The sequence below is a fragment of the Rhinatrema bivittatum genome, chromosome 3 (assembly GCF_901001135.1).
Source record: "Rhinatrema bivittatum chromosome 3, aRhiBiv1.1, whole genome shotgun sequence".
NCBI classification, from domain to species: Eukaryota; Metazoa; Chordata; class Amphibia; order Gymnophiona; family Rhinatrematidae; genus Rhinatrema; species Rhinatrema bivittatum.
The window spans coordinates 139,115,314-139,128,360 of record NC_042617.1 but is presented as its reverse complement, the minus strand read 5'-3'; the positions used below and the strand labels follow the sequence as shown (position 1 = coordinate 139,128,360).

The 13,047-nt window shown below is 42.7% G+C and overlaps 1 protein-coding gene across 1 annotated transcript; it reads right to left on the bottom strand.

Moving 5' to 3' along the window:
• Window positions 1-10,759: 10,759 nt before the first annotated feature.
• On the bottom strand, window positions 10,760-12,578 carry NKX2-2 (NK2 homeobox 2). Its single transcript, XM_029596949.1, has 2 exons — window positions 12,284-12,578; window positions 10,760-11,316 (listed from the first exon to the last, which is right to left on the bottom strand). Exons 1-2 carry the CDS (start codon window positions 12,540-12,542, stop codon window positions 10,760-10,762), a joined length of 816 nt encoding a protein of 271 aa, XP_029452809.1. The 5' UTR covers window positions 12,543-12,578.
• Between the last annotated feature and the right edge of the window lie 469 nt (window positions 12,579-13,047).

Genomic DNA, 13,047 nt, shown 5'->3' with positions numbered 1-13,047 from the left:
TTCTGTGCACTTTCCTGGTGCCCATTGAAATTAGCGTCTACCTTTGGGAATACCTAATAGGGCCATCAACATGCATTTGCATGTTGCGGGCGCTATTAGGTTCAGGGGGGTTTGACACGCGTTTTGGACACACTATTACCTCTTACTGAATAAGGGGTAAAGCTAGCGTGTCGAAAACGCCCGTCCAAATGCCGGCTAACAGTGTGCTCCGACGGAGCGCACTGTACTGTATCAGCCCGTTAGTTGGGCCAAAAACTGTTTCCATGGATGATACCTCCTGGTCTTTTTCTAAAATGGCCCTGGCCTCTAATAGCTCAGGATTTCTCCTCAAAAATCTAAGGGGCTTGGACTCCCCAGATCTTTCATCAGCTTTTCCAGGTCTTCTCCAAGCAGCAGCAGCTTCACTTTGGAGGCTGTTTGCACAGTACACAGCACACTTCAAAATGCAATGATTGAAACCATCGACTGAGAGGCAATCCTAACGAGATCATACTAGGCGTCTGCTACAAATGAAGCCCCAAATTCCAACTGCGATAATTCTGGCCTGTCTGGAAATTGCTGTAACCAGTGCGCCATAGCTCAAGCCACATTACTTCCTCAAAGGGAGGCTTGGATTCCCAAAACTGAAGAAAAGAACTGATTCATAAGTAACTCCAGCTTTCTGACATGCATACCTTACAAGGCACTGCTGCCCTGTACAGAAATTGTCTTACAGGTCACAGCAGAGCCCAAGGTATCCATTCTTGGAATTCAAAAAACAAACCCCCTCCTCTCTTCCCTAGGTAGAGGATACAACTTATTCAGTCCTTTGCTCCCTTTATAACACCCTTCAGGAATTACTCACTCCCCCAACACCATGCACTTAAGCTCTTGAAGAAGGAAAGCCTTAGATTGAACCCTGACCCCTTCAAGAAAAGGGTCCCCCTTGGGATCCAACTTAGTATCTGACATGCAGAAGGAGGACACCAAGGGAGTCCTGAGGGAAGCGAGTTCCTCCTTTCTGAACAATGTGGTCATGGCGAAATCCTCTCCATCTGAAGGTAATGCAAGAAGGAGTGGAGGAGTAGCTTGGTGGTTAGAGCAGGCTGCTACAAACAAGGGAAACCAGGGCTCATATTCCACTGCCCATCCTTGTGATCTTGGGCAAGTCACTTTACTCTCTAGTGCAGGGGTGGGCAAGTCCGGTCCTCGAGGGCTGCAAACCAGTCGGGTTTTCAGGATACCCCTAATGAATATGCATGAAATAGATTTGCATACAACTGAGGCAGTGTGTATGCAGGTCTCTCTCATGCATATTCATTAAGGATATCCTGAAAACCCGACTGGTTTGCAGCCCTCGAGGACCAGAATTGCCCACCCCTGCTCTAGTGCCTCAGGTATGATAACTTTTAAACAGCATCACAGGTACACATGTACGCACATATGCCAGCTTGCACCAAAGGGCACAGCCATTTTATAATATATACACGCATAGTATAAAATAGGCTGAATGCGCGTACATGTGCACACAATTTTATATGGACGCAAGCACAGGTGCACAAACACCACCTCTACCGCATAAGCGGGGAAATTTTATAAGGGATGAGTGTCAACCCAATTACCAATTTACCCAATTTGCCCAGGTACTGAATAGGATTTCCTAATTTCCCTAGTTAAATAGCCTCCCTTTTACCCTGTTAGCACCAGCCCTTAAAACCCCACTTACTAGCCCATTTTGTTATTTTAGTTCTTACATGCCATCCATAGCAGTAGTAAAATTATGCGGCAGGGGATCCCAGCACAGGGATCCCCTGTGTACTTACAGGCAGATTTCATGTTAAAGTCCCCGAATGCCCTTTTCCCGCCCTTGCCCCACCCAGACCATGCCCCTCCCCTTTTATCAACTTATTTGTGCACATACAAGAAGATACGCATGTATGTTGGAGCCTTAAAACCTGCACTGTGTGCACTGGCTCAGCTTCTGCATCTCTCTCCCAGATTTGGCACTCGTGAGGGCTTTTAAAATTCACTGTTTAGACTGTAAGCCCTCTGGGGATAAGGAAATATCTACAGTACCTGAATGTAATCCACTTTGAAGTGTTAAAATGCGGAATATAAATAAACAACTTCCCTTTTTCCTTGCAAGCCAAGGAGCTATCCAAATTCACCTCTTCTCTCTTGGATCATTTAGTGAACTCAAGGGAGAAATCTGGTAAGAAAACTCCTGATCCAAATCCAGAAGGATCCTGGTCAGTTTCTGTAGATATGCAGGAGTCACTCTGTATGAAAGCATGCGACCAGGGTGCACTGATGAGAACCCTCCTCTACCTGATCTCTGAATGGCAGAAATGCAGCAGCCTCTCTCCTCTTCAGGGGTGGTGGAAGATTTCTCAACCAGGGCACTCTTCCCTCCCTCCTACAAACACTAATGGCACGACATGAGCGTTTCTAACCCATCTCCTCTTATGACTCCAAGAGGCATGGTTGTTTCCTGCCAGAAATAGGCATTACAGCCTCCTAACCTGCTAGAAAAATGACCAGCAGCCCTACTTCTCACCACTCCTGCAGCACAGAACCAAATGCTGCTGGAGCCCAGAAGGCAAACCTACTGCTCTCTTAAAAACAAAACAAAACACACAAAAAAAAGCTTTTCTCACAGTTGGTCCAGGCAAGCAAGGAAGCTCAAAGTAGGGCCAGAAGTAGCACCTAGAAGAAGAAGGAGGGGAAAGTCAGAGGAGGGGAGAGAAGGGGGAAAGAAGACAGAGAGAGAGAGAAAAAAAGCTATCCAGAGGATTTCTCCTGCACCCTTGTGCGACCTCAGAGCTCAACCAGGTCCCAAAGGCACCAGGGAATCTGCCAAGAGAATGCTCAACCAGGGAAAATATAAACCCTGGGAGCAGAAGCCTAGACTACTTAACTAGAGAAACAGATGGGAACCTGGCATCCTAGAAGCTGGAGATTTAGCCCTGAGAATGATGGGTGTGACATTGATACCAGCTCAAACGTAGACCAAAAATGACCCTGAGAATCCAATATCCTGCTATTCCAGACCAGTACTGTCCTACCATCTGCTGGAGACAGAGAATACTGGCAATTGCCTTAAGTAACCGATGATATCGTCACAGAAAAATGTTGAGTCCTTTCTCTCCATCGGCTAGTAGAAGGTATTAATACATGCCTCTGGACTGGAGTAGCAGGATGCTAAAGAATGGCAATAATGATGTATCCTTTTAACAGCAAACCAAATAAATAAAAATATCCCCTGAATGTTGTGGATGGAATCTTAGAATAATGATTGCAAAATATCTGTACTGAAATAGCCTCTAAATGGATGCCTTTCTCTCTCTCTCTCTCTCTTTGGAAGTTAGAAATTTAAGAAAATACATATTTTTACGATACTGATTACAACAATCAAATTTTATTGGTAAAACAAATAACCACTAATGCTGATTAACGAGATACTTTCCAATTTCATAAAGTTGTAATGCTTGAGCTTCCCTCCCTGACTTGAAACACCAGACACACCTTCGGGTAACTTTACTCTAACCCGTTTATAGTCCACAGTGACTGTTGGTGTTGGAAAACTAATTGGGGGATTTCAGCTCTAAAGCAGACTACGGTTTTAATATCCTGTTCACCTACCAACCATCAGGGCAAAAAGGTCTTCCTTTGTTTCACATCACCACCTACTGATGGGAGACCCGCATCCGGACCAGCAAACCCCCCCCCCCCCCGAAGAGTTAGCTTGAAACGTGTGCTTTTGCCTGGCTTGAACAGCGGAGCTATTTCTCATGTTTTGTATACTCTCCTGTGCTTAATCAGGTCGGGCGACCTGATTCAGAACCATGCACACAAGGTTTTGCACGGTTTTTGTCGTCTTCCCAAACTGTTTTCTTAGCCAAGTGCGACCCCCGGAGGCCATTCGCATCAGCACACTACGTCGCTGTCGCAAGAAGTCGAGTTCGGGCTCTTTAAACGGAGCAATCGCCAGTCAAGGAAAGGTCCCTATTTTCATATTATATTATTCTTTTGGATGAGAGAAGGGAGTTATGTTACTTGGTTTGCAGACGGCCTAATTTCCATAGAGCTTGCGGTGTACGCTGTGTATGCGATTACATTCTGAACGGGATACCTTTTGTTTAAACGATTTAGTGCACCATGTGAATAAATCAGATATGTGAGCTTCTGCTTTTCGTTTAGATGTAGCAGACATTTTCCCATAACGACTTAATTTTCTTTTTTTTTTCATAAGGCTGCCTGAGTGATAGAAAGCACCCATCACGTTTACCAAATACAGGTTACATATCAAACGATATACCTTGTCTCTCAAACGATCCGAATTTAAACAGTGGCTGTTATCGTTTTGTCTCAAGTCGGTGATTTGCAGCATCACTTTCAAGCGAAGATGCAGAGCCACTTTCTTCCGATTCTGTGTCTATGAGAAAAAGACTTTGATGAATAGGGTCCTAAGTTTCCTCAGAGGAAGGAAAACAATATTGAGATCACCCGAATAATTCACAAAAAGAGATCAAGGTCTTTGAAGAGAAAGCACATGTGCATGAAAATGAAAGAAAGGCCTCGACTCTGGGGAAGAGCGACTTATTCAAGCTTCAGTTTTATGTAATGAAGAAGTAAGCCTAATATCAGGGGAAAATATTCCTATTTGGGTTCTAACGACACTGAAAAAGCAGGATCAGTCTTATAGTTTTAATATGTTTCTACCGAAAGTCTGGACATGGTCGAAGTGCTTTCCTCATACTGTTTGACTGCCTTTTCGATATTCTCACTATAGATGTTTCTAAATTACTTGGTTGGCATAAAACTTGTATAAACTCGTATGCGCTTCAAAAGTGGGCGTGTTTCTACCAGCCGATATTTCTAAACGTTATGCGCCTACTCTCATTCCAAACTGAAGATTGCAAACATGATTATAAACAAGACATCCGGGGGACCCCTCCCCCAAGCTAAAGTTCGGAGGTAAAAGTCAATAAACAGCAACAAAAATAAAATGAGATCTTTTTTTTTTTTTATTGCACTAACTAGATATATATTATTTATTGACCAGCTTTCGGGAGTTTCGTTCTCTTCCCTTCATCAGGTCAAGGTCAGTTCCAAGTCTTTAAAGTTAAATTGTAAAGCGAGCACGACAGACCAAATCTCTCTCGTTATCAGGCTGATTTAAAAAACAAAACAAAAAAACCACCATACAAGACCAGGCGCGCACTGCTCACTCTGTAACACATTATTTGATTAAAACTCTCCATTCTCATGATTTGTCAGATTTCCTCATAAACAATCAGAGCCTCAGAAGGCAATACCGCACATGGAATAAGGGCAATAAAACGGATGCTCTCCTTGGCTAGGAAAACTCGCTGCCTTGAACAGAAGGATTTATGGCCAGCCACGCTGCGATTAGCGCAATTTAAGGAGAAGGTGGCTGTAGATAATCAGTATGGGCCCTTTTAAACTTCCTGTGCTGTGTTGTTGGCACCGTGGATAAAAAGGTGATTTTATTTTTTTTTTTTTAAACTCGAAACTGAAGATTATGTTCAGTGGAAAATGAAACCATTTATCTTGAGGACAGTTCAGCATGGAGGAAAAACATTTACAAAAAAGGGTGAGCTGAAGAACTCTGGTGACTCCTTGTGGTCAAATAGCGCCATTAAAGCTTATGCTGAACGTAGGCGAGAGAGATTTTTTTTTTTTTTTAAACACCCCAGATCACACCGATTATGTCTTGCTGCTTTATTAATAACGATCTCCGAAATCGACGGCTTCAAAGAAGTGGGGGGGAGGAAGCAATAAAGGAGATTGCTTCCTCTGAAAGATAGCCAGGGCTATATTGCGCGCAGTTTAGAGAATGAGATCACCGTTTAGCTGCAGATTCGGGAGGAGGGGAGGGATAAAGAAATGATATACGGACATGATGAGACTGGCATTGTGCCTCTGCTCTCGTGAAGCCACAAGTGCATATTTCCTGGAATATTGCACAATACAATATCTAATCCGCAGCACCACTTAAAGACTGACTGCAAGGCTTTATATCTTCCGCATCAGGCTCTGTGTGTGTGTCTGAGACTTGGGTTAAGAGACGAACGGTGACCCAACCTGCATCTCCCGTAACTCGAAACGGCGTTTTGTTTTCCCTTCCAGTGAAGTAATCACTCGGCGATTGGCCCTTAATAAAGTACGACCGAGAATTGTTCTTATGCTTTGTAAATATTGGATTAGCTTCACAATGCCCAGACTCTTGAAAACGGCCCGAAAAGTCCACACCATGGTCTCTCCACTAAGCCCAACAGTCAATAGGTAATGAAAGTCGGTTATTTCCAGGGCTTAAAGGGGGTTTTTAGCGCCCGAGCAGGTTATGTGCTGGCCCTAAATAGTTTCTAAACAGAAAAAGAAAAGAAAAAAAAAATAAATAAAAGGTGGGGAAAGGTTGACCTCCCCCTCCCCCCCCCCCGAAAAATCAAAGAAGCATAAAACCCATTTAGCACTATTTCCTCTGATTTCCGTTTTGTTTTTGAAAGGCAGCCTCCGTTTTCTATAACGTTATTAACTGGCACAACACTTTGTTGCGGGAAAAAGTCATTTCTCTTCATATATTTCCGTTTGGCTGGTTGCCGTATTTTTTTTTTTTATTTGCTAGACGGAGAAGAAATAAAATATAAATTAAGAGATGGCGTGTAAGGGTTTTCTCCCGCTAGTCGGCTAGAGCTAAATTTTCAACAAGAGGTTAATTTCCTCTATTCATTTTTAGCGCTGTACCTATTCCAGGTACAGGTTGTTTGTTTGTTTGTTTTTGCGGGGGGTTTTTTTTGTAAGAGTTTGCCGTTTCCCTACCTTATCAATTCTTGTACACGTCAAAAAGAAATATTCTGCTTCGATATCTAACCTGTCACATCGTTTGAAGCACGATGCACGGAAAATCCTTTAGCAGACATGATAAAAACCAGTATTCGTGGTTACAAAATTACCTGTTAACAGCTGCAAACCATTCCTTTCCCTTTAGAGTAATCGTGGGTGTGTGTATATATATATATATATATATAATATATCCATATTACACCCGCAATATTGCAAAGGCTGCCTACCTATCCAGAGAGAGACCGAAGCCTTTCGTTGGTTGTGTCTTCCTTTCTGCTAGCTACACTTGTTTCTAGGATGTTTGTCTTTGGGTGTAGATTGATTTCTTCCAGGCCCTTGTTAATAGGTAACTATGTGAAACGACTACAGATTAGTGCTCCCGAAACTGCACTCAGAAATCGACGTACAAGGGGGCTTTTTAAAAAGCTGCCTTACAAACGAAACAAATGAAGAGAAGGAAGGACAAGATCCCCGGAGGGGGGTGAGGCGAAAATTATTTCGTTTCTAGGTGCTACGGCTGGGTCAGGGCAGTCTGCACGACGTTTACACTATTTCCTGAATAATTTCGAGCTAAAAGCTTCCAGGGAGCACTGCAAACAAGAGCTAAAGTGCACGTCCAGCGTCAGAACTTCAGTTATGATCCGTCTGCACCGAGTGTCATTTTATTTTAATTTTATGGCTCAGATTTGTTAGGAAGCCGTGCAGATGCAGGAAAGCAATTTCCTGTGGAATGAGAGACAAACTTGTCAGAAAGAGCAGAGAAAAGGGGGCCCTGTTTGTTAGCCTTGAAAGAGTGTCTTTTTTTTTTTTTTTTCGGAATAGATATAGCACGAATTTTTAATTCGTCTTCCTTTCACAGACAACAATACTGGTTTTGAAAGCTGGACACAATTTGGGTTTTGTAAGGGGCTCCTTTCCGCCCTCCCTCAGCCCAGCTGTCCATATGGAATACAACATGTAGAACATGGATCACAATGGCACCGACTGACAGGCAGAACAAAACGCACGGATACTTCTCCCTGACTCTGGGATGCACTGCTCCTGATAAACCAATTGAATAGCACCACAAAGGGGGGGGGGGGGGGGGGGGAGAGAGAATCACTGTCTTTCTCTCTTTCCCCGTCCCTCTGTATCTTCTTTCTCTTCTCCTCCTTAATATGCACGCCTCTAACATCCTCAGCTACCAGCCTCTCCCATTGTGCCGGTTTGTAATGTCTACTGTATATTGTTCAAAGATAGACTGCGCAAACTGCCCCAGCAGCGCGTGAAATATAAGGCCAGCGGGGTGAGGGCCACACAAGACTCGACTACATTTTATTGACTGAATAGGGTCCAAAAACAAAACAAAACAAAAAGTGACTATGTACCCCCCACCCCCTTCCCCATTTTAAAGACCGTTTTGGTTCCTTCACTCTGTACACAGCATTAGACTTTTGCCCTAGCCCCAATCACTCTCAAAAAAATATATAACATGTCCGGATTTTTTCATTCGAGCCAACTCGGGTTTATATTAAAATTTGTTGTATCTGTGCTTATATTTTTCATTTTTGGAGTGGTTTTTTTTTTTTAAATGCATATATTTGCAGAAGAAAAAAAATGTTCTAGAAGGATCACGTTTTAGAAACTGACCAAGTATAATTAGAAGTCTTTCTAAATGGGAGATATTCTAGAGAATTTTATATAAAATACTTTTTTTTTTTTTTTTGCTTTTTCTTGTCTTGGCTTAGTTGCATTTACGAATTCTCCCTACTGTAACAGCAACTTATTTTGCAAGGAATTACTGAAACGCCCTCCCCCCCCCCCCAAAAAAAAACCCAAAACCCCAAACCCATCACTGGTAACCAGATATTTTGTAGTTTCCCCCCCCCCCCCATTCTCTTAACTAAAAAAGTTCAATATGTTTTGCACATTTCTGAAAAAATTAAGACAAACACCATCTGGAACTAATGAGCATTTACACGCCTTCAGCTCTGTATGAAATCTGCGTCGGGCAAGACCCGAATCCGGTAGCATTCACCTCCAGTTTTCCCTGAGTACTTATTGGCCACTGTTGCAGATGATCATGTTTGCCTTAGATATTGAATTAAATCTGATAAACACTAGCCCAGATAGGAATGCAGCTGGGACTGTTGAGTTTGCTCTACGTGTCCCGAGACACTTTCCAGTCCCAGTTGCTTGGGAGGCTTACAGAAAATAGGCACTATCTGTCCATTGCTGGCACCTGAAAGAGGCAGCGTTTGTACACCGTCAAATACAAGCGCTAGATTGGGTGAGCGTTGGGCAATAACACATTTTCCCATGGCCTAAATAACCTGTCGGTGCGCTAAGAGGAGTATTTGATACCTAGGTCTATAACTAAAGAAAAGCTAGAGACGTTACACCTATTTTAAATGTTACCGTTTTCATATCATGAAGTGTTTGGTATTTTAACTGAGTTTAGAAAAATAAATGCTTTAAATTCTAGCACAATTTTGCGGAGACTCGCCCAAAAGTACTGCAACAGAGATGACTGGTCCTTGCTAATCTCCCAAAGTACATTTTAGCAAACAGTCATTCAATTCATTCGCATGCAGAATCGCTACTTGCAAAAGAAAAAAAATATATATATATGCTCCAGGTTTCAATTTAGAGCTGTATAGGTGGGGCATTTTGGCTTAAAGCACATCCGAGAAAAAAAAAAAAAAGCAAACAAACTATGTTATCTGCCACAAATCCCGGACGTTTTCAAAAAGGGACGAGTGAAACTCGACGCACTTACCCCCCAAGCCACAACAAAGTGAAAGCCATTGAGATTGTGTTGGAATCAAAGACTTCTTAGCTGAAGGAGCACTCCTGCGTTTAAGTAAGTGGGTTTATTTTTCATTTTCACTCATTTTATTTGCTATGGCTCTCAAGTTAGATAAACCTTAACGAAAAATACGCCACTTGCCGTGAAAAAAAGAAAGAAAAAGAAGAAGATTTGGTGACTTCTGCGGATACAGTTTTCCAATCGGCTCTCTCAATCTGTGTGGCATGGAATATGAACTCGGCTGAACTTTGAAATCTTCTGCATTAAGTAAACAAAAAGGACAGAGCATCTTTACTTTTCATAACCTGGATAGTTCAATGCTTAGGGAGCGGAAAACTCCTGACCCGCAAGACGTCTGGAATGATTTTGGCTAGGACGTCTTTCCTGAGCGTCTCACGCAACAAAGTCAAACAAAAACAGGGTTTGAAACACAGCATTTTTATTAAAATCCTTATAAAAAAATCGAAAATCTCCCATCAACGCGCTTTTTTCTTGGACTTATTACACAATGATTAACTATATATTTTCTGTTGGCAGATGGCTCGACCAGTTCACTTATCCAACCCACATTTTATATTTGGGAAAATAGTTGCAGCCAACAAAAACGCCCTGAAGGTTACTGATGGTAACAATAACCACGAATATTTACAAACAAAACAAAAACAAACAAACAAACAAAAAAAAAAAGCTTAAAAGTTGTCAGAATACACGGCCATAAATATTTAAAGATTCATGTAAAAAGAGAAGGAAATAAAATTCTCTATATTTTAAAGTGTTCCCCATTTGCTTTATATACGACTGACAACATTTCTACAGCACACAAGCATACTTTACAAAATCACAAGAGCATAAGGTTAATTTCAGTTGTAGGTAGGCAGGTCCGCTTTTATGGCGCAAAATTTTGTAAACATGGCGCACTGACACCAGAAATAATAATAATAATAATAATAATAATAATAAAAAAAAGCTTGGTAAACAAGAAATCGAACCCCCAAACAGAAAAAAAGGAATAATAATGATAATTATAATAATAATAATAATAATATTTATAATAATGTTATTGTCCCCCATAGTTTTTTGTTGTTTTTTTTTCGTCATTGGCTTATCAGTCTGTACACAAAAAGTTCACCAAGTCCACTGCTGGGCTTGCATCAAGTGATGCGCCGTGGGGTACTGACTGCTGGCCGAGCTGTAGTGGGCGTTATATTGCATATGCTGCAGCGACTGGGCGCTATAGGCGGAGAAGGGGAGGCCAGCCTGGAAAGTGGCCGCCGCCAAGTCCTGCGCTTTGAGCGCGTGGCAGGGCTTGCCGTCCCGGACCAGCACGGGCACGGCCACGCGCCGCGGGGAGGGGAGAGGGGTCACTTCCATACCTTTCTCCGCCCGGGCCCGCTTCATCTTGTAGCGGTGGTTCTGGAACCAGATCTTCACCTGCGTGGGCGTCAGGCGGATGAGGCTGGCCAGGTGCTCGCGCTCGGGCGCCGAGAGGTAGCGCTGCTGCCGGAAGCGGCGCTCCAGCTCGTAGGTCTGCGCCTTGGAGAAGAGCACCCGGCGCTTCCGCTTCTTGCCGGCGTCCCCGCCGCCCGCCGTCTCCTTGTCGTTGTCCGGGGATTCGTCGGCCGAAGGCTCGGGGGACTTGGACGAGGAGTCCTGCTGCGAGTTGCCGGATGCCAACCCGTGCACTGCAGGAAGTCCGCACAGGGAAAAAAGGAAAACGAAAAGAAAGAAAGAGATGCTATTTTTTTTTTTTTTTTTGCAAGTTTGGAGCTGCTTGTAGAAGAAACTCACTTTTACTTTTACCAAACCCTTTAAAACAATTTCTCTAAATACTAAAATGATTTGGAAAAAAACCCCCAAACAGTCAAATCGTAAAGGGTGCATAAAAGACCACTTCTTTTCCCCCTTTCAAATAAGAATATAAAATTGTGAACGTAGCATCTCTCCACAAAGATAAAATCATATCAATAAAACGATATATACTTAAAACATTTTATATGTATGCATATATTCAAAACCACAGATGATTAATAGCTAAACGTTACATATTTTTAAATAACTTGAATTTGGACAGCCTCGAGCGATTTTTTTTTTTTATAAGATACGTGAACAGATTTTTAAAGAATAATCAACAATCCATTCATTGATCACCACAGCCGTCGCACCATTTAGACATTTTAACTGCTTAAAGGACCGATAGCAAATTCCCTCACAAAGATCTCTCTGTTTCAACAATTTGCTGTCTGTGTGTGTGTTTTTTTTTTTTTTTTAAGGACAGAGAGTTGGCGCTTTATAATCTATTCAGTTTTTGTTTTTCGGAAAATCTCACGATTAAAAGCAATAGTTTCCACAAATCAGAGAGAGAGAGAGAGAGAGAAACAGAAAGCGAAATAAAAATGTGTAGGGTAATTTAATCAAAGAAACTCTCTTTGGTTCTTGAAAACAATAAGATGCACCAAGTCAAATACAGCTTGTGCCTAGAAATAACCTCCCCCCCCCCCCCCCCCCCCAAAGAAAAGAAGGAAATAAAATGAATACTGAAAAGACTTAACACTTTCACGGCTGGAAACGGGTGACGAGGTCTCTGCCTTGAAAAGTGCAGATTTCATCAAATTGCAATAAAAGGATTTAAGTGCATGGTACAGTACTTACACGAATACTGGATGCTCTCTGTGCTGGCAAGCCACCGCGTGTAAGGATTATCACTGCTGTCATAAAAGGGATTCTTCAAAGGCAAGTTCTGCACAGTTTCTAATGGGCTTTGCCCCAAAACTCCAGATTTTGGGGGGGACTCCGACCCCTCAGTCTCTTCGTCCGCTCCTTCCGCGATGGATCCTTCCTCGTCATTGGTGTCAGGGAGATCTAAGATGTCCTTGACAGAAAACCCGGTCTTTGTGTTGGTTAGCGACATATTCTAGTCAAATTTATGCAGGAAAGTTGAAGCACCAGTTTGTCAATCCGTTGGTTAAAAAAAAAAAAAAACCAAACCAACCCCACACACAGCCACACAAGCAAGCAAAAAAAGGAGGAGAAAGTAAGGGCGGAAGAAAAGAGGAACTCGGTTGCGATGGCACTGGGCTCAGCCGCAGCTGAGGAAAACCATGGAGTATAATATCAGCCTGGCGAGTGGCTTCAGAAATAGTTTGTAACTCCAGGAAGAATGCCAAAGTGCGTTTACTTCAGAATCTGGCTTGAGCACACTGTTCTGTTGCTGGCAGCTTGAAAAAAATAAGCCATTCCTGGAGTGATCAGTCCATATAAGGTTGGTCTCCGCACATGAACCTGCAGAGAGCAGAAAAAAAAAATACATTAAAAACGCGAAAGGTTGGCCACGTGTGGGCGGGTCTTAGGAGTCAAGTGGATGAAGACAGTGTTTGCAGATGTGAAATTGTGGGTTTTGGGGAGATCCGAGGCTC

What these genes read in the sequence shown, in the direction of transcription:
- NKX2-2 (XM_029596949.1), bottom strand. Translation starts at nt 12,542, where the DNA reads ATGTCGCTAACCAACACAAAGACCGGGTTTTCTGTCAAGGACATCTTA. An exon ending in AGAGAGCATCCAGTATTCGT is followed by an intron (nt 11,317 to 12,283) that starts GTAAGTACTGTA and finishes GACTTCCTGCAG; the next exon opens with TGCACGGGTTGGCATCCGGC.